Here is a 25,215-nt window from a genome sequence, read left to right on the forward strand (position 1 = left end):
AAAAATCACATAACAGCATCTACAAAACCATTAAAATATAGCTTTATTGAAACATGATGTTAAAGCGATCACATTTAAGTTTGCGTGACATACAGTACATACAAACATCAGGCACAGATTTGGTAATCATCTTTGACTCGTGCAGGCAGCGAAAAGTGTCTGGAACTCACATTAACCAAAGTTTAAAGAAACCACACACAAAAAAAAAAAATCTTTCTGTGGGTTAAAAACAACACAGATACTCCACATAAACTTTGATTAAATAGAAAAAACACACAATGAAGGAACAGCCACAGGCCTTGTTACATTCAGCTGAATTTCCTTCATGATCCCCAGCTTGGACACATTCGGGACATTCAGGCCAGAAAAACACTGACTGTTCAAACTTGGATAAATTGTGCACCTTTTCCAATCAACAAATTCAACACCCACACACCTGTAGACAATCATCAGGCTGAAGCAACAATTAGAAAGCGATGTAAACAGTTCAGGCAGCCGCGAAACTACACAGTGAGGAGTGCAACGATTAACGGCATGTATGTCAGCAGTGACAGCGCTATGCACACAACAAGTGAAATATTAAATAATCCAGAAGCATGAAATACACGTCTTTCAGGTTCTTATCTTCTCTTTTTAGTGTTGGTCTTATCCTGCATGAATATACTGAAGTTCAAAAAGAAAAGAGGAAAAACAAGAGACCTGGTGCGATTATCTGTAGGATGATTTCCAAATGTCACATAACGGATATACGAAGGATGTAGAGACTAACACAGAGATAATTAATAAGCCGATGCTTTAAATAAATCAGGTGGTTGGCAGTTTGGGAGTCGTGGGATCGCCACTGTTTACAAAGCTCTTGCAAAAAATGTTTTGTTGCCGCCAACCTGACCAGCAGGGGGAGCTCTAACAGAGACGAAGTAACACCATTACCCTTCATGCTGTGTGCGAGTCAAGCATCTCACCGTGTCGTGCATACAATACTGCTCAGAAGGAATTTTATGAAATACGAGGGAAAGGTAAATATGTGCAGGATGTCTCTTGTCAGGTGAATGAACCTAAACAACAATGAGCTAAGGATCAACTTTTAAATAAAACACAAGTTCACACACACTTTAAAGCTTTCACCAACACACAGAACCCTTAAGAGTCTCTTGCAAAACCCACGGACACTTTAATCAAGTAACAATTTGTGTATGTACGTGTTCAGCCTGTTTTAAAGAATCTAGACTCACTCAGGTCACAGTAAAGCAGCATTTATCCTCATTCAATGCTTTCCACGGGCACATAGCAAATACGTCACACCGAACGCTTGAAATGACACACCTGTGAAAATGTACTTTGGGCTTTTGTTAAACCTTTTTGAACCTGAAGCTGATTTAGACCAGCATTTGGATTTCTCTGAGCCCCGACCGGCCGAGCTGCGGAGAGCGAGGCTAGACATCCCTGTCTCATTTTAATTGCTCCAACGTTGATCAGCCACACCAATTAAGGGAACTGCTTTTAAGAAACCACAAAGGTGGCTTCGGTAAAGAGACCTGGCCTTTAAAAAAAACATTTCAGCAGGTGGGTTTAATGTTGTGGCTGACTGAGAGCAGAGTCTCACCAGTGGAAACTGAGGAAATGATGTGAACAAAAACTCTGAGCTTTAGAGTCGTGAGTAAATACTTCTGGGAGTGTGGTTGGAAATAGCAGCACAATCTAAGCCTCCAGCTATGACTACAAGGAAGTGTTCACCGGGAATGCAGGAACTACTGTTTTTCAGTGTTCAGAAAGCAATCAATTGCTTTTACTCACTTCAATAACCTGACCAGCATGTTATAGCTTAACCAAAACGACCCTTGGGTGCCAGGCAGACACTTTCCAGCTCTCATTTATTTAATACAGCATTGAGACACTTTGTGGTGGAGGTGACAGTGTTAAAGCACATAAAGGCCATATAAATAGCTGTGATATAAATATATGAACTCAAAGATATTCACTTTGGGTGAAGGTCCTTTGAAAGTTAAGCAGAGTTAACTCCTCTGTGGAATAGAGCCATAATACAAAATGTGAAAAATCAGCGCCGCCCTCATTTTTTCAGGCCACAACGCTCAACCAGGCAGAGGATCCGTGTGGACATCGTAGTAATATCTTAACTTAAAGCTGCCAACTTTTAAAGTTCAAGTTAAAATATTTGGCCCTTTGGCCTTCCTTGTGATCTATCCTGACATGTTTTCAGACTGACTGCAGTCACTGGCAGGTCAGGTTGGGTCTACTGAGCCAGGCCCAGATCTGGATCATCTCCTGTGGGGTCCTTGGGTGAACCAGCATTAAGCTCTTGTAAGCGCAGGGGTTTGACCTGTATTTCTCCTCTATGTTAAAAGTCCTGAAGCCTTTGTGCTTTTCGGGGGCCAGCCCCAACTTACGAAGACACATACCCGTGTAGACGTCATCTATTGGGTACAGCGCTACGCGCTGAGATGCGTTATGCAGGCGAAAGGCGATGTCACCTGAATAAAGGTAGCCGCCTCCTCCTGCGTACGGTGGGTAGATTCCAACATACATGCTCTCTGGTATGAAGTATTTGACCCTCTTGTCTCGGTGGGGCCCCGCATTCGTGATCACATCACCCACAAACAGGTCCTTGGCTTTGGGTCCCGAGAGCCCCTTGAGAAAGTCCATGATGCGGTAGGTGTTAACGAAGACGTCGTCGTCGCCTTTGAAGATGAATTGGGCGCCGGAGCAACGTGCCTGGATCCACTCCAGGAAAAGAACTTCTTTGACAGTCAAATTGAAAAACGAATCACGGAAATCCCACTGGATGATGTCTTTATGGCGGGCGTTCTCAAAATGCAGCATACCAGACAGATCTGGGTGGTGGTCTCCAGGTGTTGCGTTACCAAGGAGGAAAATGGTAACCACTGTCCGATTGGCTAATACGCCTGCTTTTCCCCAGGACTGGCGGATGGCCTGGCGGCGATCAAAGTGAGGCACCAGCGATTTGACAGCCAGCAGCAGAAACGGTGGCTCCTTGCAGATATCCATCTGGTCCATAATGATCGGGTAGGAGCGGCAGCGCATGTAAAGCAGGAAGTCCTTGAAGCGGGGCAGCAGGGAGTTGTAATCTTTTACCTGAGTGGTCACCCTGAGGTTAGGCTGACAGACGTTGGATGTCAAACTGGTGTCATTGAGCCACTCAGGGATGTCGCTGCTGCGGTTCGTCATGAAGATGTGATTGCTGTGAACGTCCAGAATCTGCTGCTGGCGGTTCCAGTAGGCCGAGCTGGGAGCCACTTTAGCCCAGAAGCGTTTGGAAGGGATAAGAATCTTTTGATGTCCACTTTTGTCTTGGTTGATGTTCCGCGAGATGATGATGAAGATAAAGAGGTTGACCATAGTCAGTGACACCACAACCTTAAGCCTCATCTTTGGCAGCAGCCCCATGACAGATTACCGCACACGCTGACACCTGTGCAGACACACAGAAGAAGAAACAAAGACTTTAGTCTTCACTACAAACTGATCTTTAGTTTTCATCTTTTACCTTATTCTCAAATCACTCAGGTAATTTCAGGTAGGAGGAAGCACGAGGGAGAACAGTTATCTATGGTGAAATGAGCAGGTTTACAACTTCCCTCTGTTGAGAAACAATGGGTGGAAAAAGGAAGAGAAGACACCTCAACCACACTGACAAAACGATCACATGGAAACCCCCGTTTGTGTTGTAAGACGTTGTGTAAAACTATGTCAGAATAGTTTGTTTATCCAAAGCAACAGCAAGATCACGTATTGATCTGATCAAGAAGGTCAGAGGTCAAACTGCTGATAAGACTGAAGCAGAGTGGTGTCATCTTCACACTGAATCACTTGACTTTTCACAGGTTGACTGTATAATAATGCTTTGTTTGTTTGGCTGTCATAGTTACTTCTGAGTGAACATGCTGGTTCACTCAGAAGTGATGGCTGTGCTTTCCAGTGAGGGTTAAACTGATTTCTTACAAAACACTTAAAAACTTCCTGTAAAACTTATGAGGTGGCATGTCTCCATTATCACCATAATCAAATCACAGGTAGGGTAGTTTTTTTCTTGGAATAATTAAAAACAAAAAATACTCCTCCTACGGCAGACACAAAGATAATTTAACTTTGAGCTACCTAACTAGATCTGCAATCATCAGGCCTTGCTATTTTGTTCACTTTATTTATGTGTGTTCATGCAGCATGCGTTCACAACTGTGAGCCTGAACTGATCTAATTACCAAGCTGCGTGTCCAGACCAGTCCAAACTAAATATGAGAAACCAATTAGCAAATGATCTGCTTGGTGTAAGGAGAGTTCAAGTTTACCACATTAACTGTCGGGATGAAGCACGATAAGGTAGTCTGCCTGAAATCACAGCATACACCTGCATTTCCACTGACAACATGTTTACTCGTTTACTACGCCAGAGGGCAATTTAACGGAAGGCAAACATTTGAGGATTCATTGTCCTCCTCTCTGCTTTTGTATCCTTTGCTTAAACCAATAAGAAATGAGGACGACATGTGAGCTTGAACAGACAATACCGTCCTTTCAGGAGGCTCAGCTGTGCCTCAGGTTTCTGTTTAGTCACGCTTTCCCCTCTGAAAATGTCCTTACCTGGAGTTCCCCTCACTTTCTCCTTTTTCCTGCAGACCAGTGAAGCAGCCACTTTAACGCAATATTTTCATCAAGTTATTGATAAACTACATGTTTTGGTACTGCTTAACCATACTTGTGACAAAGTCTAACCGAGTAAATGTTTTCACTGTGAGGCTGCACACTTCTGGGCAAATTTCCAATCTTAACAACACTCTGAAGTCATAAAGACTAAAAGTAAAATAAAAAGACGACTGGATAATGATATAAGATTGCAAGCTCTGAAAGCCAAAAAGGGTCTGCTCATCTGGGAGACATTAGGGCTCATTTAGGGAAAGTGCTTCTTGATCGTCTCAGTCAGAAAAGCCGCTCCCCAGCATTGCTTCCAATCGAATAATTTCAGTGATTTCAATGAGATAAAGACTTTTGCTGCTGTTATTTATTGTTAAAAATCAAGCGCAGCCTCTTCTTTTCTGCTTTTTGGCACGACCGAGGTGCCTGTTTGCTTTCACTTTCCTCTCATCTGCGTCTGCAGACATCTCATCGCAGAGCTTTTGGGACAGACAAGACACTTTGAGTTATATTTTAGGTTTAAGGAAATCCCGTTGTAGCATTAAAGATTACAAGACACAGGATTTGTTTGCTGTTAACCAGGCACAGGTAGGTTATGAGGCACTAGTTTGTGTTGCTGGGGATTTTCATTGTATCTGACAACTGTTTAGTCTTTTTTTTTTTTAGAAACATTTGGGTGTAAGGGTACTGCTCATTGGTGTGTTTAGAGATGGTGTAGGTGTTTTTAATTCTAAACAACTTACAAGAATTTAATTTTGCCTTCACCTGTTTCCACCAGGTTTTGGCCCCAGAGAGCCGAGTCAGGACATTAAGACTTATTTATCTTCATTACAATTATCAATGTAAACAGCTCAAAAAGCGGTGCGAGCTCTGCCTGATGAGCTAACAGATCTGAACTGCTCCCTGGATCCTTCCTGCCTCTGTATTGTGTTGCTCTCTCAGCCTCCTAGCAACAACTCTCCACTGCTGCACTCCTGTTTGCTCTTCTTTTTCTATTCCGTGAGCCTCGTTCACTCCTCCTCACTCTGCCCGTCTCCATCAGGTTTCCTCTGTTCCTTTGAATTTGTTCTGACTCAACGCAGGATAGGAATACATCACACTTATCAGTATTATATCACCAAACAGACAAGCATGGACTTATGCTAGTTTTCCTTCAATCTCCTCTTCTCCCTTACTCTCATGGATAATTAAGCTTTCCCTTCCTCTGCATCCCATACAAACAAGATCACTTCTGGGAAACAAGTGGGTGGGTCGGTGGGGGAGGCTTCTTAAGAAGAAAGCTAAACAACATGTAGATGAAACCACAACTTCTGGACCTGTAATTAACCACCAGTAGTCTGCAGCAAAATCCACGCATACCTGCCTAAGTCTGGCTGACCATCTGCATTTGGTTTAAGACATTAAACTCAGTCATAGTGTTTCACATCGAGGCCATTTTAGCTGAAGCAATTAAGGCATGTTGGTGGTTTGACACACAAATATCATGCTTCTAGCTGTCAGCATTAAAAAGACAAGGTCTACACTTGTGGTTGACACTCACACAAAAACAGATTAGGCATAGTAAGGTCATGCACCAAACTTTAAGCTATAGTTTCAGTTCTTTTGCATTCAGTCAGTGTTGTTAGAGCTGACTCCAGCTTAAAGACAGTTAAAATCAGTTCACACATGATTTTCTTAATCTTGAAATATACATTAAATGAAAAACAAAACTTAAAGATGTGGAGGCACTGGAGGATGTGGAGATGTCTGGTCACGGTTAGTTCCTGACTTGAGCGCATTTGACAATAAAGCCTGCCTTGAAAGGACAGCTGGCAAGTGACAGCCCTCCTGCTTCTGCTGGGACTACTGTGGTTTTTCTATGTTAGGTTGCAGTTTCCTGGTAGGTAGAGTTAATCAGTGCAACTGGGAGCACCTGGCCAGTTTCTCTCATTTTACACAACACATTCGAACACTCATTCAACCAGTAACACTACTGACTAACAAACCTCATAATGTAACTTGAGGTTTTTGGATTCTTTGGGTTAATAATTCATATATTCTGGTTTAACACAGAATCTCTCTCATAATTTGTTTTGGCTCATAATGTCTTCATTATATTATGATATGTCTTTCCATGCCTGCGAGCCCACTGAGGTCCGCTTCGGCCTGAGTGACTTAAATCCCATCAGACAGTGGGTGCAATGGTCCATGCCTGCCTGTTCTTTTGGGACTGTGTGGACTCTTCCTACCGATCTACATTACAATCAACTATCTACGGCAGCAGACTTCAAAGTATAACAGGAATGACTATTCGACCGTCGGCCTTCCAGATGTCTGTGTCCATGTCTGCAACACAGTATAAGCAAGGCATAAGCTGGACTATGACACGGGCACGCTCACCACAGGAAGTGTGAGAGACCTCGAGTGATCAGAGGCAAAAATCAGCTCCAGACAGCTGTTACACAATTCTTCCACCATTTCTTCCATGGAAAACTTATGAATTTTACTTCCTCTGGAGCTCAGTGACCAAAGGCTTACTTATAGGTACGCTAAAGGACAAGTAAGTTCGAAAATTAAGGGGCGGGGGAAAAAGTGCAGTGCTGCAATGGCAAGAGGTGAACTTAATTCATTACACAAAAAGACATCAGAGCTTCAAAGCAATAGAAAAAAAGTCACCGTTATCATGTTTCATAATAACTGGAAGCAACTGAATTCAATTGTCTGGCCCCACCAAGTATGCTGGAAAGCTGTCTGCAAGTGAACACAACTGACTGATGGCCTTCTTGATTTGATTAATCTAACTAGATCTAGTTACCTCATAAAACCTCATCAATGTATTATTTTTAAATGGACCCTCATTTTAAGGATATGCAAAAACACATTTAGATCCAGAACATAAGCAGTGCCCCAAGAAAAGACAGTATGAGTCACATCCTGTCATCACAGGAAGCAGTGCACACCTATACTTGTTATGGTGCAAAGTACTCCTAAAAATTACAAAATAAGTGGACAGAAAGTTTTATTGTATTTTTTCTTAAACCGACTGTATGCAGAATCCACACAGAATGAGGAAAAAAAGTCGAATTATTAATAAACTAATAATAAGAAATAGTCTCACTGTGGTAAAAGACAGCAATGGAGCATGATAACGGTTCAGGCAGAGATGAAGAAATGCAATGTCAAAAAGCAGTCTGCAAACATCCGCAGTGGCACTTTTATTGCTCACAATAAACCTTTATGGCTCTTCTTTTGCAGAATTCGTCTGACTTGGCTTTAAAGATAAAAGATAATTATACTTTATTTAGATAACGGATTCCAAGACAGTCAGGCTTCTTTTACACAGATACACTTGACTACTTTGATTCAAGTCAACCATCAAAAGATGCCTATTAAAAACCTTTGTGGTATGATTAGGATTTTTGGGGGGTTAAAGGACTATACATTATACACTGAAACAATAGCATGTAATCTATTTTTGATTTTTTTATTCCATATAGATACAATTTCCCACCATCGGGACAAGACCTCTCTGTGTGTACTTTACATGTTCTTCCTGTATCTGCGTAGGTTGTCTATGGGCACTTTGGTGTAGTTTGTAACATAATTATCTGATCCGCTTTTAAACCTCTCTCCATTATTCATTAACTTTATGTTTATCTATCATGAAGCTTGTGGTGACACCATATGGTGTCGGGTAACAAACAGGTCTGTGGGATTGTGATGAGGTCAGTAATTTACCAGACAACACTAGACTGTGTTTGACCAGTGTGGCTTCCACCTGATAAAAAGGTTCACTGAGGTAAGCCATCCCACCTGAGTGGGGGATGGGTGTGAGACACTACAGAACAATGGCAGCTTGAAGGGCTGGGTTTGTACGCTTCTTAGTGGACCTTAATAGCTTTCATTATTATGTTTAGATGGCTTTAAATACTATACTGTGGAGAGAACCGATGAACAATGCACCTTCCTAAAACCTTAAACTTCATGTGTAAACATAACAGAATATAGCTATACAGATCTAAATGAGAGTCTTAATGTGACAGACATGCCAAGAGATGCACTGCCTATTCAAAACATTTCCAACGACGCACATTGTGTGATCTTACCTGTGCAGGTGAGTGGGCCTCTTCAGCTCTTGTTCTCCTGGTGTCTCCTCAGCACTTTTACCCCATACTTTTGTGCACTGTCTGGGGACAACAGCCAATGGGGAAAAGGGATCGGGAAGGGGAGGAGGCAGAGAAAAGACTGAATCTGCAAATGAGAGAGAAAGAACCCAGATGTCAATATTGAGGAAGAGAGCATGAGGACAAAAAAGACATCAGTTCTAATTTTATATACTGAAAGTGTGCTTCTTAAAGAAAGAACCAATAACCCTGATTTAAATACAAAATGATAAATATATCTTTATTAGTGTTTCTAGTAGAAGAACTGGTGAAGTCTGACCTCTGTGAGCAGTCATGATTGGGTGGGAGGGTGTATACAGCTTTTAATAATAAAATACAGTTTTATGTGTGATATTTGGAACAGATGTAGATTTGCTGTTAATGAAATTAAAACCCTGGTGTCAAAATTCACAGTAAAACAGAACTTGGTTTCATTTAATTTCACTTCAGGGAGGTTCAATCATTACTATGATTTATTTTTGTATCTTTTCACGGTTTTCATTTTTTTTATTTTTAAGTTAAGAATTTTCCTGACAGGTACCACAGGACAAAATGTGTCGACTAAATCTATGTGAAAGTAACAGAGCTGGTTTCCAGAGGGAGTGCTTTCTTAGTACAACAATAAGTAATTCCCCGTGTACAGTATTCTTACTTGAAATGCAGATCCTAACTTCATGCTGCATATAAACATGGCACTCTGATTGCCCAGTGGTACAAAAAGTGGTTCACTTCTTAACACGGTATAGTGCTATGGCAGGTTATGCTGCAAACCTATTTAGAAGAAGTGCGCTGCCACTCATGATCAACATAGCCAGGGTTTCTTTGTGTTAGCTGACTTGACAAAAACCAAAAATACTGGCCACTTCCTGTGCTACCTCTCAGGCTCCTAGCAGACACACTTATATTATCGATTTCAACATCCTATGTCACCCTTTTCTCAAGTTTTTGCATTCACAAGAGTTTCAGAAAACCTTTGACCTTTACGCCAAGATCACTGAGATTCAAACTCATTTGATATTTTTAAGGAGCACACCTATGGTATCAATTTGAAGTTCCTATGTTGCCGTGTTCTCGAGTTATTGCATTCACAAACTTAGGCGCCAGAGAGATTTGGTATCATGACAATGGTTTTAAAAATTTACCAACTGAGCGTCAATGAGACATTATCAAAAGGAACAGATGATAGATACAGACAGGACAAAGTCTTCTGAAGTCTTGTGATTTGACGTCTATAAATGCTGAGTGATTCAAAAATCAAGCAGAGGAATTTTCTAATCTGTGTTCTATTAGCTGCGGTTCCAGAAGTGTCAGAGAAACAGATCAAGCAGAAAACATTAAGACATTTTCTGCATCACCAACTGAACCGATCTCCCGTGACAATGTGACGCACAGTCTGCATCCCTGTAACTTTATGACTGAACTACATTCACTGGTGTTTGTAACACATGACTGAACAGACTGCATGTGGGACTTTTTCGTATAGCAGCAGATAATGTCTATTACACTTAGAGCAGACCGTAAATTAAAAACAAAAACAAAAAACAAATCAGTGAGTATGTGGTGTCTCTAGCTAATGTTTAAACTTTGAACATAACCTGATCCTGACCAGGTTATGTGTTCAGAACAAGTTGCCATAACGATCTAGCGAGGTAAAAAAGAACAGTGAGTTTAAGCTTGCTAACCCATTTAACTTTGTAGCACACCTCTCTGCTCCGGTGTAGGTTATGTTCCAGATAAGAGACCAGTGAGGCGCTAAATGTATTTATTTATTTATTTTCTTAGACAGAAATGTTTGCATTTTTCTCTGAGCACCAATCAAGAAATGGTTTTAGGAGCAACTTTATATTTTATTCCCCTCTATGTTGCAGGAAATTTTATGATAATCTGACTTTCCCATATATTCAGTAAAGTGATAAATTAAATGTATACAGTCTGAGCCTGAGTTTATCTGATATACAGTTTGCCTAGAGGCTAATCACACTTACACATTTGTCTAATATTTTTAAATTTGCTGCAGCTAAAAGAAAAAGGATAACATCTCACTAAGCAAAACAAACAACATAGTTTATTAACTTAAAAGAATATCCAATTATTTTGTCCAGCTGACATGTCAGATCCTTTCATGCGCTGATGACATACTGACATGTTTGTTAAGTTAGTAATTTTTACAATACTTTTTTTGCACACTTTCAGCACCATATACACACACTCTACTTCTATAATCGCATACAGACACACACCATGACCCTCCTACCTCAATTGTCAATCCTTAATGTTTAAATTCCATAAAAATTTAGTTACTGCCACAAAACTCTGGAGGCTGGTCACTCAAGTGCAGGTAAACATCTGACTGACAGCAAAGCCATGAAACAGACTTCACATTCATGAAACACAGTGCAGACTATTATCACCATCTCACCGAAAGACAGGAGGGGTTGCTGTATTTAACAGAGCTCTTCTCTCCACAGAAACTAGACTTTGTGCTGTTCAGGACTAATACTTATTTTCAGTTTTAGAGATTTGTTTGCTTACTAATATTTGAGCTTACCCAAGGTACTTTTCCTTCTTAAGAGTCCTTAAATCTGAGCTTCTCCTCCTTACACAGACATGCCGTTGCATGGATGTCTGCATAAAATCATCTCTCAAAGCATTTTGACTTTAAATTGTGTATGGGAGCAACTAGCAGGATCTTAAATAAACTTGTACAGTTTGTTTTTGTTAGATAAATCTCTCACAAACAGAAAGAAAGATATAAATATAAAGAGAAAAGTGAAACACAAACACACACACGCAATAATAATCTAATGCTTTTGCAAAAGACTGATGTAGAAAGCTCGTTTTATACAAACATGACTGGGTTTTGTTAATCATTAAACTGCCTGTGTGTGCTGGTTAGATATGAGAGGACAGCAGATAGCAAGCATAGGCAACCTCTTAACGAAACAAACTGAAAAAGCCACCGGAGGATGGCCAAACAATTAAAATGGAGTTAATCATCGAAAGGAACGCCTGGCTTTGTTCCATTTCCGTTGCTTCTCATGCTTTCCATTGTGTTTGTTTGACCATGCTGAGAAACTTTCCTCTTTTCTTTCCTGCATATGCTCCTGTACATAAGTTATTTAAGACTAAATAACAACAGTTTGTTGGGCAAAAAACAAAAAAAACCTCCCAAAACAAAACTACAATGCAAGTGAACAATGCAAAAGAAAACTGTGCAGTTTTCCTATTTAAAACATTATATAGACCACGATGTTAATGCTAAAAATTAATTACAGAAACCTCTAGTGAAAAACAAACAAACACATTTTTGGGTTTAGATTGTGAGTCTTGGAGGGCATCTAAAATGGACATAAAACATATTTTTGCAGCTCTGGAAATTTCACGAGTCTCTAAAATGCTGAAAAAGGCAACACAAATTTCAAAAGTGAAAAATCAACACACCTCTTTTTACTTTAAGGACCTGTCTGACCCCGCTGAAGCTGACATCTCCAATCACTTCTGTCTCATTTTACTGCCGCTAGGCTTTTCGTACTAACTGCAGATGAAAACACTAATTACATTTTTAACAGTGAGGTTAAAGCAACGTTAACTGCCATTACTATTCAGATGAATGCACAACTAATGAAGCTCCACTGATCAGCCACGCCCTTCTCAACGTAAAACTTCATCATTTTTAGGAACTCAAAAACAGAAAATGTATCTAGGACATCCTCTTCACTAGCTGGTTGATATTTGTGGGCTTGTTTTGCAGCAGGTCTGGTTAGCACACATGTCCTACACACTCACGGTTGCAGAACACATGTCCTACACACTCACGGTTGCAGCACACATGTCCTACACACTCACGGTTGCAACCCTCCCAAAGTTGTGTGAAACAGGTCAGCAGGACAGAGAAGCCTAAAAGGCTCAGGCTGCTAACTGCTGTGTGCGAGTGATAACAGATAAGTCTCCTCCACAGGCCACGTCAGGTCTGTGGACAAAGTTCAACCTTCAATTGATAAAGGCTAAAAAAAAATTAAAGATAAAGAGTCTAACCATTTAGAGGAGCATGCACCTGACTTAAGGGACGAATATTTATTGCAACTTCCCTTTAATTTTTTTGACCAGTGTTTATGCTGAAGGTAAAACATCTCGTCTCTGGCACCACTTACGATATTTTGGTTTCACATTTAACGATTTCCTCTGTGGGTGTTACCAGTGGCAATGCATCGCAGTGAAAACTGGCAAAGCAATGGGCAGGTCCCAGTTTTAAGTTTTTCCTTCTAGAGCGAGTGGAGTTTTCAGCATCCTCTGGATCAAAAACAGTTTTTCCACCACATAAAGAAACTGAGCAAAAAACCTGTTAATGATTTGAGGTGACAGAGCCACTGTTCTTGATTTACCTCTCTGTGGTCTGCTTAATAAATTCAACAACAATAAAAGTCAAGGAAAGGAACGCAACAGCCACCCATACCAAGCTAAAAATGGATCTGACTGGAACACTGTCACAGATTTTTGTTTAAACAAATGTCCCATGAAGCTATACAAAATGAATCTTGGGTTATATAAATAAAGCATGATAATTACTGATGATACTCAACAAGAGGATTACTGCCTGTCCCCAGTCAGGATCATCTCAAGTACATTTTGACAGTATGCATCTAGAAGTTCATCATTTCCTTTTATCTCTCTGACATTGTAATGCATTATAAAAGCACTTTGAATTACCTTTGTATATGAATCATCATTATCCATGGATTGTAAATTGTTGAGCAGACTCTCTTCACCTTTGTAGGTTGAAACTACCAAAGATAATTTTTTGGGGAGTAATACTTCATACAAGACTAAGATATTACTGTACGAAAAATGTGGGTCTAATGGGGACACGGTGCAAAGAGAGGAGGGCCATAAATAGCCTGAAGGCTGCAACTTAAAGAGGGACTGTCTGAGCTGGAATATATCCACCAAATGTCATGGCTCCTTCTCAGAATTTTCCATTGATGTGAGACAGTCTCCTAATTTTATTTGTTGGTCCTGATCTCTGTGTTGGTTTTATTAAAATGCAACACATGCATAACTAGCCTTAGAGGACATTCTGTTAAAAATCTCCCATTCATCCTCATCGGAATTACTATAAAACCACAATAACAACCTAAATATTTCAACCTAGAGGTCCCAAAAAATTGATTCCGTTCATCATCCAAGTTAATTGGATGAGTGACAAAACGTTTCTCCCACTGAAAACGCTACGTCCAGACAAACAGAATCAACCTTTAGGGTTTTACTTACCTCAATGATTGAGCATGCACCGAGACAAGCAAGAGGTCCTTGAAGTATACAGGGTGGGATTATGTTCCTGGTTTTGTACATGAGACCCAACAACAACAACAACAACAACAACAACAACAATCCTAAAATAACAAAAGCCCAAAAACTGAAGTAATATCAGGAACACTAATTTCCTTATCCAAATATGGCTATGGGGTGGGTTCTACGGGGCGAAGAACAGCTCTCAAGCTCTGCACATTTATTCTCAAAACAACCTGAGGAAATGTTCTTTTTTTCCTCCTAGTAATGCTAAAGTGACCATTTCTAAGCTACAGTATAGTGATGGGGAAAGGAGAGACATTCACTGCCTCACAATAGCACTGGAACTTAAAATAGACTGGAATTTCTCATTATCAACAAATACTTGTGACCCTGGCTACACTTAGGCCACCTGCTAGTCATTTGCTCACACTCAGCACACACTGAACTTAGGTAGTGTCACTCCAGTGTGACCTGATGAGCAAAGATGAAGTGCACTCTGCAAAACGAATCATGAACTTCCAGTCTTTAGAGAAATGCATTGACAAGACCCTCCCTGCAACTATGACAGATAGCCATGTTTCCACTGAAAGGCTAATTGCAAATAATGACAGGAACTCCTTGAGAAAAACAAAGAGATTAACCGAAGATCTCTGTCTCAAGGGATTATAGTGTACATCTTAAACATTATAAAGCTTGTAAAAATGAAGTGAGACATCCTAGAAAGTGTTTGCCAGTAAGAAAAAAACCTAAATGGTAGCTTTGTTTACAGAAATTATGCATCTGATGCTAATGCAGCAAGAAAGGAAATGGACTCTTTAAGCTGATCAAGTGACAATGTTATCACATCTCCCGAGGAAGACGATAAAAACGAGTAATTTTGCACCTGCACATTTAAATTGTGAAGAAAGCGTGTATGGATTCAGATGACTGCTAAGCTTTAGCTTTAACTCTACATTACACATAATTAAACACCACCAATATCTCAAGGTTTTCTTATGAATCTACCCTTCTTTTCATCCCCTGATAGTTTTATTAAAGTCACTATTTAACCCATGTTATTATGTGCGTGCCAGCACAGCCACAACCACCTCACCATGTATACTTCTCAGGCTCCTAACATGACATGGTGAGCTGCATGCTTTTTTGCTAAAAAATCTTTTTGAAGCTATTGCATTGTGCGTGCACAACTTTTCTTTATGTCAGACGAGATCAGAATCACATTATGATAACAAGATTATAGTTTTCCATGTATAATTAAATAAGGGAGAAAGTCCATAACTCAGACATCATTAGGCTGGAATCCTTGAATGACCTGTGATATCGAACCTACTTTGAAATATATGGAAGACCTTAAATCCACCTAGAAACAATACAAATGACAAGCCATGTGGTCTCAACTTGAAAATATCTGTCTGGTTCTTGTGCATTAGCGAACTCCTATAGCTGGCATTGCATCTACATAGTTACTATGAATGGCTAAATGGATACAGATTCTTAGGAACTGAGGCCAGGAAGTGGTTATGTGGCAAAGACAAGAAGCACAAAGACAATGGTTCACACAATGACTGTTGTCAAAAGGGAACTGATGTTTTCACATTTCTAAGTGTTTTATTATTGAGCATTTTTAATAATAGTTTAGATTTTCCACAAGATTCACCAAGAAACAATGCTTGTAAATTAATTGGGTGACAAAATAACCACTGACAATTTAGTTTCCATTATCTTTTTTATTTTGAGTTTGTGTGAGTTGTTGACCACTCATATGTTGCCCAACTCCAGTGTTCCTGTTACCAGACCGCTAAAAGCTACCTCATGACAAAGACTTAATGGAACAGGGGAATACAACAGTAACAAGATGACTCATTAAGGATGCAACAATTCACATTTCCATTGAAAGTAACAGCTTATAATATGAACTTACATGCGTAAGTGGAGAAGATGATACATTTTCCAATGATCTTTTATCAGTTTAATAAAGTATTACTCTAACCTTCAGTAAATTAAACCCTACTTACAAAAAACAACAACTTAAAAATCGGTGAATTTCTTTTGCTAAAAAAGTGGGCATCAAAATCTTTACTTTTAAAAGCGGACAACTATAAACCATCAACAAGAACTATGTTGTGAACCATTAACTTCAACAGTTCAACAGTAAGTTTTAAAATTAGGAGATTTAGTGAAACTACAGACACTATTAATTATGTTTAAGGCTAAAAATAATACTTTGCCTTTCACGTTACAAAGTTTCTTTTCAATGGGTGAAGACAGCAGAAGGAAATTTCATTTTAAGCATCAACTAACTAGGACTACACAAAGATTAATGAGTCCAACAGTTAGGGGTATACGACTGTGGAACTCTCATTATAATCTAAAGAACTGTACAAATTTACATTGTTTTAAAAAGTCTAACATGTCTAAAACAATAATTCAATATGAAGAATATGAACCAAATTGGAGTTAATTGAAGAAGGTTTTTTTTTTTTTTTCCCTCTCTCACGCTTTCTCTCGCCTTATTTTATTCTATTTACTTATTTTTTCTCCTTGTGTATTATATGAAGTGGTATATTGCTGATTGTAAATTTGATGTTTGGTGTGCGTTAGGATCTGGAGATAAATGTTAGTGTGTTCCTTGGTTATTAGTTGGATTGCAGATGGGGGCAGGGTTTAATAAGAATATTTTCTTCTTCCTGCTCCTTTTCACGCATTGTTACAGTGTTATACTGAGAAAAAGCATGGTTTGTGTGTATGAAAGGACAAAACTGTTAAAACTGTTGAACCAAGTGTGAAATAAATAAATAAATGAAATGACATGAAATGAAAACGCACCTTCAAACTTTCTCCAGGTGGTTTTCATATACAAATAAAGCCAAGGATACAAAGCAGTCTAAACTTTAACTTCGTAAAATGGCTCGGCTTCTTTTAGAGTACTATTGACAGCATAAACGTAGGACCCAGATAAAGACAAAGTAGTACAACTCAGTCAGAAATGCTGTCTTTAGTTTCCTCAGTGTGCCATCATCCTGCAAGTCATCACTTACATTAGGCAGTTCTGTGAGTGTCCTGGCTATTATACTGGCATCACTTTAGTTTTCCTCCCATTATCATTAATGTCTTTTTAAGCCCACTGATGTATTTGCCATATTCTGGAGCGACCACGGACTGTAACATTATGGATTAATTCTGTCTACTCAGTAAGCTGTTTTTAATGGATCTTGGGAAACAGCGGCAGCAAAGCAATTTATAGCTGGTGCTAACTTGTGTGCAAATGCACATCTCTTCATATTAGTGATTAAGAAACCCTGGTATTGTGAAACGACTCCGTTTCATGTGACAAAAAGTTGAACAAGCAGCCATTCTCTGTTTGAGCAGTATGTCTCAACCTTTGCGGTTTAACGGGGCTAACATTGAAAGGTTCCGTTTTGAGGCTGATGTAAGGAAAAGGAGAAAAGGCTTGTGTGTTTGATTTTGACAGTCTTGTGCAGAATACAAAAAGTCAGACTAGTTGAGCCTGGATGCGCAGAGAGATCTGAGCTGCTCTGCCACTGTATGACTGACTTTATGGCTCACTCCACCGTGAGTTGATCCCTGTTGTGGGTCCAATATATAAATAGAAAAAAAGGAATGAAATTCCAGACAAATGTTATAAAGGTACTGTTTTACCTGTTCGGCTCCTTATACTTTGCCACATGTGAACAATGTTAATTGTAATTTAGAACTCTTTTTCCTGGCAAAAGATGTTCAAGGTTTTTCCCAAGCTCAAAAAGCACAGTTTTGCATAAGGCTTTTGATTTCCCTTGATTTGTTTTTGTTTTCAGTTCACTTGAATTTGCCCATTTCCGTTTAGCTTCAGTGTCTGGTTTCTTCATTAGTCCGTTTAATTATCACGATATTAAGAGTAATTTCAGAATACATTTTACAATACAAGCCTTTCATGGAGGCAGTTAATGCACAATCACGCCAAGAATCACCCCAAAATCGTGCAAAGATATATTTACCAAATTGACAAGACAATGAAAAAATATTTTACTTTTACTTTGGAATGTGTACACCCCCCCTATAAAAAATATTATATATATATATATATATATATATATATATATATATATATATATATCGAAGAATCCGCACCTAGTGCTCCGATTACCACGGGGACCACCGTTACCTTCACCCTCCACATCCTCTCGAGCTCTTCTCTGAGCCCTTGGTATTTCTCCAGCTTCTCGTGTTCCTTCTTCGTGTTTTTTTTTTTTTATACATATATATACATTATATATATACCATATATATTACATATATACATATATATTACTATATATATACATATATATATATATATATATACATATATATAATAAACATATATATATATACAATATATATATATTACACACAATATATATATATACACACATATATATATATATACACACACACATATATACACCTTATATATCATATTATATATAAGTCATTGCTAGATGTTTATTAAATAATGAGTAAACATGTGTACAAACATTTTTAATCACAGCAATGCTGAGGTTTATTTGGGGAGGTGGAACCAGATTTATTTATTTTTTTAATGTAAAAGAAATTCTGTTGTATAGTAAACTAACTAAAACTTTATAAATACATTTTTCCCCATTTAAAAGAAGAGCTTACTGGTGGTGTTATGTTGACCTTCATATAAAATCATTTGAATAACTGAGAACAAAATTACTAACTTCTGTTGAGCAAACAATGCCCACGAAAGGTTTGCTTTTGATGTTCAGAAACTGAAACACGTGGTTGTGTGCATAAGTGACTGTGGTCACTTATGCACACATCTTGGCATTACTGCCAAGTTACAAGCTTTATAGCGTGTAAGAAACTAAACCAAAGAAAAACAAAGAACTCCCCCAAACTCTCTGGGTGTTGGATGTGATCATGAATATTTGAGAAAGAACAATGTTAACACCGTTGGGTAGCAAACAAATGAACAACATTTAGAGAAACTACGTGAACAGGCCAAATATTTATATTCACAGTTTGGGTTCAAGTGTTGACAGTAAGGTGATAATATTAATAAAAACTGATGGTAATTAATAGAAAGTAGAACAATATTTCTGTTTGAATGCAATGTTGTAATTCAGGCTCCATGACTGTCTAAAGGTGGTTTACAGTAAGCTGAATTAATTAGATTGTTTTTATTACTTTTTGTAGGCTTCTTATCTATTGAGCTGCATAATAACACAGCTTTTTTCTATATAGAGAAGTTTTTGGCACCCAAAGAGATTTTAGAACCAAAGAAAATCACCATCACCGTAAGAATTTTTTAAAAACAGTTTCTACATTTGGTTTTCATTTAATAATTTATAAACAATACCATCGTTTAGAGGATGTAGAGAAATACCTTATTAAACAACAGAAAATATATACTGCATTCACTGTACATGGGCACACGCGCCCCAAAGACTTCTTCTGGGGATAAGCAGTGTAACAAACCTACAGTGTGTGTGCTGTGCATGTAGCTTTGCTAAGTGAACATTAAGCTGTATAGCTGATCAGGCTGTGTGACTGGCTGTCTAAATGGGGCCTTGCAGATTTCTGTGTTAACGATAATGTGGTTATAGTACAGATCTATTGGGATGCCACCATAATTAGCACCACCCCTGGGTATTGCCAGATCTCCAGTTTCAGGATGTGCTTAAATTAATGACCTTGAAACAAGAGGAAGACGGCTGAAAAGCCAAATGTATGAATTCAACTCAGAGCAAAAAAGCAGCATATGCAGCAAATGTACTTCTGTACTTGTGTGAACTCTCTCCACTGTAGTATATGAGGAAGAAACCCTTAAGTAACATCAAGCCTAAAGTAAATAACCCTCACTCCTTTCCATGTTCCTTGAGCCACTAATTTGCTTACTACCCATGATGTCTGGAATATTAATGAAGAATTTGGGTGGTATGGATTAGATGAGGCGACACATTAATCTAGGGTCAAGGTCACAAGCCTTCAATTAAAAGGACACTTGAGTTTGTTCACTTCCTGCTCCGGAGTAGACATGAAAAGAAGTATCCTTTTAATTGGCCATTTATGCAAATAGCCACTGGAAGAAACTATAATAAACTCAAAACAACCTTCTGTTATATTTCACAACAGTGCAAAAAAACTGAAAACAATAGTCGTGTGTGGCTATCTATAGTGCACATGGGATGAAGCCCAAACACCTAAAAGGAAACCGTAACAGTTCCTCACCCTCCACAGAGAAACAATGAAAGCTGTTACTTGCGGAGGACACATATACTAAAGGAGGTACCCTCACACTTTCTTAAGTAGTTAGCTATCTGTCTATTAAGCTTCATAACCCGTGGATGGTCTCCAGCTCCACTGTATTGAACTCCTTAGTGTTACAGAAGCCTGCAATCGATATTCCACCAAAATGGTGGAGTAGGACCTTTTTAAACTACTGGATGAAGGCCTGGGGCCTGCCAAAATATCAACCTGATCAGCCTACAAGTAGGAAAACATAAAGAAGATGAGGTGCTGTTTGAATGGGGAGAATGAGGACTTACACACAGTACAACTGAATGCAATTTTCTCCACTGAAACAAATGAAATAATTAAAATAAATTTTAAGATACACTTCAGTGGCCTCCAAAATAAAGCCTGTGTGAGAAACACTGCTGTACAAAAATGTGTTAATAAATAGTAAATATTAGCAGAGCTTTTCTTCCCTCAGTGATGCATGTCTGTACGGTGATGGTATTAAAGACCGACTTAGCAACACAAACAAAAAACAGTCTCACTCAGATACAAAGGTAATTTGTATTAATGAATGTGTCTTTGCGGTTATTCATATTATGTTCTGCAGCAGCCAAAAACTAGGTTAGAAAAGGTACAAAAAATATATTAAATTTTTTTTTTTTTTCTGTTTATCTTTATGAACTTTTTTTCGGGCTATATGATAACCCAACGGGCAGGGCTGAGATAGATTTTGGTTGCCCGACCGGAGATGTTGCTAGCTCCGGGACGTCGGGCTAGCAATTTTGCGAGCCCTGCGTTTGGTTCTTTAGTTGTCAGAATTGCTGTCTGAAGGCCAACAAAGATACCCAACGGATTTACTTTACCAAGCGGATCTTCACGGCCATTGGGCCATTTAAACTTTTTAACTTTAAGATGTCACACTGTGTCCATTTTTGGAATTATTGTGATTTAGTAAATAATTAATAAACAGTCACTTGTATAGAACGCCTTTTACTGTCACTATACACTTGTACAATGAGATACAGAGAATCTCCTACTCAGTGCAGCTAGCTACGATAGTATCTCATTCATGAATGATTAAACTAGGTTTATGCGAAACCATTAATCAATCACAATTCACACAGCATTATCGTCACAGGCCAAAGTTGGAAAAGTCACTAAGGGACACTAAGGGGGTAAAATTTGCTGGTTGACTGGCCAGGTTGCTCCCTCAGGTGTGTGGTCAAAAACAGGGTGCTGTCTATTTGGAGCTTAAAGATGAATGACTGTATAATAAACTGAAATTGTCAGACTATGTTTTTAGAGATATATTTTCAGACAATGAAGCCAAGATAACAAACACTGATAACACTGGAAAGTTTGGCTGTTTTTGTACACACCTGGGATTCTCTGTATTTTTCTTTGGCTGGCTTTTCACTTGTCACATTTATATCTGTGAATGATTACATTTCATGTATACTTTAATGCTGATACAGAATTTAGATGAATTGTACAGCACACTGTCGTAGAAAAATGTACATTTTCTAAGAGAAAATATCAGCTCTACCAAAATGAATTGATTAGACACGTTTCTGCACCATGTTTCTGTTGACCTTTTGAGTCCCTTTTTATTTTTCTTACTGTATCCAAATCAGTATGGGCTACACCCCTGATCTATAGTACAGCAATTTCAAATAAATATCATAGACTGGACAGATGTAATTTTAACAACATATTAAAACTAATACTGTTAATTTTGGCGCCTTTACATTCATTTTATCCACTTTGTATTCGTAATTCCATAACAGACCAGTCAGAAACTTCACCATGACTGATAAGCAATGCTCATCCTAAGTGTGGTTTGGATGTTTCTGTCTAAACATAGCACTGGTACAGGGCTGACGCACACACATCTGTGCAGAAAAACCCTTGGAAAATGTTGCTCGTGTGATTCAGAAATTTGATCATGAAGTGCATACACAGCAAAAAAAGGCAGAGAACAGACAGAGAAGGAAGAACAGACAGTTATATTGGGAACTTGTTTGTCCAGGTTTAACATTAACACCAAGTTTAAAACTAACTTTCCTCTGTGCTACTTTTACAGATTGTTTATATGTCCAAAGCAGGGAGGTCAAGCTCATTTTTAACTCAAGGGTACATACAGCCCTAGTTGATCATAAGTGGATCACTTGTTTAATCACTTAATGATAACCTACATGTTTGTGAAATTTCAACAGTGTATCTCCGTATTTTCACATTCATAGGCTTAAAGGCTCAAATTAGGTCCTATTTACTCCAGTTCCTAAATGAAATGCATTGCAGTACAATTAAACACATTTTTGAATTTTTTATTCATTCCTATTTTGAAGTTAGAATAAGGGAAGAATGTGTTTACAGTGATATGCGACTTATTTTCAGGGCATCTTAGGATGGTCAGCAAGAAAGATTATTGAACTTTTTCTATGTTGATTATTATGCAGTGATTTTACTGCTTAAACTTGGCTATATATGGCTAATAAAATAAATATTGACAAACATTTCCATCTTTAAGGTTTAAACAACATGCTGGAATCTGTAAAGATTTTTTTTTTAACTTCCCAGACATTTTCACTCCCAGAGATTGCTGGCACAGCTCACCAAGAATGAAAATGCATTTTGGATTTTAACCCTATTTAGTGGTCGAGACTTAACTGGGTAGTCCACCCCGGCCACATGTTTTGACACCCCTGCATTCGATGTGACACTTTTTGATTGAGAATAGCTACAAAAATGTCTTACTTTAGTTTTTGATTCAGTCACTTCCAAGTGCCCGAAGTGCTTTCAGTCTCGCTCAAGTTATTGTTAATCATAAACACATCTTTATAGGCAGCTTAAATATTTACTGCATTTAACCCCGAAACAGGTAAGTCCATTAATTCATTAAGGTTAGTCATTTAGCCCTAAAGCAGAATAATGCTGTATTTTTAAAGATAGTACTGCTTTACAAATGCCACGGCACTACGTCTTGTCATAGTCTGTTCTTCCTACTGCGTTTCTGGTTTCTTTCTTGAGTTTTCCTGAAAAGGAACAAGCACTTTTCATGTACAGTCCTGTTCCCCGAGTAACTCGGACTTTCCTGGAAACTTACTGGGTCGGTTAACTTACTATGAGGATCTAGTTCAGCTACTCGATATGACTGTTACTCCGGACAGGTGGGAAAAAATAAACTCGGTTGAACTCACTTGCTTGGCAGTCAGCCTAGAGACACTCCGACAGCGGCGAAATAGTGAAATAAATCCATCACGTGCCGTTTCCGGTGGCTAATCGTCGTCTGTTTACCGAGGACCTCCCGTTTTTTCCCTCCGCTAACAGCCGAGATCTGCTGCTTATCGCGACTGGTCTATTTTTTAACCGTCTCAATTGTGACTGCACTCGCGGTCGCGGCACCTCCCAGATCACGCCCTGTACAGTGACGTCACCTAGCGCGCGATTTATAAAGGCTATTCCATTATTAAAAGGCTGAAATTGTCAAGGCGTCATCATAAAGAGACCTTGACGAGTAGAAACCGGTTAGGCGACAGTAATTCTTCGAGCTTTAATTCCAGGGAACCAGACTTTCCTGTAATATTTTGAAGTGCTGTTGAGCAATAGTTCCGGAGGTTTTCTGAAGGTCTCTGGCTGCTTTTTCAACCTTTTTGGTGCCCTGATCATTTAAAGAGGAATGTTTTTATTATTTGTTAACACTAACTTATGAATTATTCAAGCATAAAAAGGCAGCCAACTGGTATGAACCAGTGTTGTGATCTCTTTGTGTGTATTATCATCAGTTAAACATTTTAGTTAACTAAAATAAAAATAAAAACTAGACTTTTGGAATAATAATAATAATAATAATAATGACAATAATAATAATGATAATAATAATAATGTGTTTATTGAGACTTTTGATATTTACAGTACTGTGAGTCTTGCCTCTGGCATCCACACAATAATACCACATTTAACACTGAAATGAATAAAACCTAAAGTAAAACTCTTAACCGAAAAAAGAAAATTCACTTTGGAAACTAACCTCAGTTAATAATGCCATTACAGATGATATGGAGGCTCTTTCATGAATACAGGTGTGCCTTGGTTATATATTGTCATATGGTCCGCAAACGTTATATGCAAACTTTACAAAAACAGAAATACATACTGTATTTGACTTCCACATTAAAGCTTAAACTCTCATCAGCTGTGCCAGTGTCAAAGCCTTTGCTCCTCTGGAGAGTGTGGTAGTGGCTGGAGCAGCTTCATCTTGTGTGATGGGTGTGTGTCCTCCAAACAGCAGGGGGTCAGTAGCCATTCTGTCTACTCTTAATGACTGGGACCAGGACAATGGAGCTCTGCTGTGTGGTGGACTAGGAGGGGTAACAGAGCCACAGCTGGTACTCCTATGAAAAGAATGGACATCCAGACTGTGGTCATAAATAATTAACCAGAGGACACACAGAAGTTTATACAGATGAAAGTACATCTGAATGCTAAACCTTATTGACGTTCATAAAATATATCATAAAGCCAACTTGCTTTCAGCACTTCCTCGAAAGCAGAGGCAATTAAAGGATTGTAAAAAAATAAGGTATTGGCATATTATACACATTATAGTTATTGATGACCAAAGCCTGCTCTCATGTTGTTACAGATATGACCTATAAAGACCTCAAACTCTTGAAGTGAAATTGCAGTCTAGTTGCAGACAGCAATAAAGTTTGAGGCTATTCAAGGATTATATCATCCTTATGATGCTCATATTTGTGGATGCCACAGATGAGCACCTACTATTTCCTTTCTTCTTTGTTGATGCATACTTGGTGTACTTATAATGTACTGCCTGTGCAGACTTAAATCAAACTGGAGGGTACGTAGATGT

The 25,215-nt window shown here is 38.7% G+C and overlaps 1 protein-coding gene across 3 annotated transcripts; it reads right to left on the reverse strand.

The window, feature by feature from the left end:
- Positions 1-20: 20 nt before the first annotated feature.
- On the reverse strand, positions 21-23,751 carry b3gnt2b (UDP-GlcNAc:betaGal beta-1,3-N-acetylglucosaminyltransferase 2b). 3 transcript variants are annotated; one of them, XM_026190168.1, is made up of 3 exons: positions 23,543-23,751; positions 8,754-8,898; positions 21-3,448 (listed from the first exon to the last, which is right to left on the reverse strand). In XM_026190168.1, exon 3 carries the CDS (start codon positions 3,421-3,423, stop codon positions 2,230-2,232), a length of 1,194 nt encoding a protein of 397 aa, XP_026045953.1. In that variant the 5' UTR covers positions 3,424-3,448; positions 8,754-8,898; positions 23,543-23,751; the 3' UTR covers positions 21-2,229. The 3 variants fall into 3 exon arrangements, with proteins under 3 accessions (XP_026045953.1, XP_026045954.1, XP_026045955.1); XM_026190169.1 differs by lacking the exon at positions 23,543-23,751 and adding an exon at positions 11,359-11,513; XM_026190170.1 differs by lacking the exons at positions 8,754-8,898; positions 23,543-23,751 and adding an exon at positions 6,383-7,102.
- Between the last annotated feature and the right edge of the window lie 1,464 nt (positions 23,752-25,215).

This window comes from Astatotilapia calliptera, chromosome 13 (genome assembly GCF_900246225.1).
Source record: "Astatotilapia calliptera chromosome 13, fAstCal1.2, whole genome shotgun sequence".
Classification (NCBI taxonomy): domain Eukaryota; kingdom Metazoa; phylum Chordata; class Actinopteri; order Cichliformes; family Cichlidae; genus Astatotilapia; species Astatotilapia calliptera.

Bases quoted from the DNA above. Each gene is read 5' to 3' on its own strand.
- b3gnt2b (XM_026190168.1), bottom strand. From the start codon at position 3,423: ATGGGGCTGCTGCCAAAGATGAGGCTTAAGGTTGTGGTGTCACTGACT.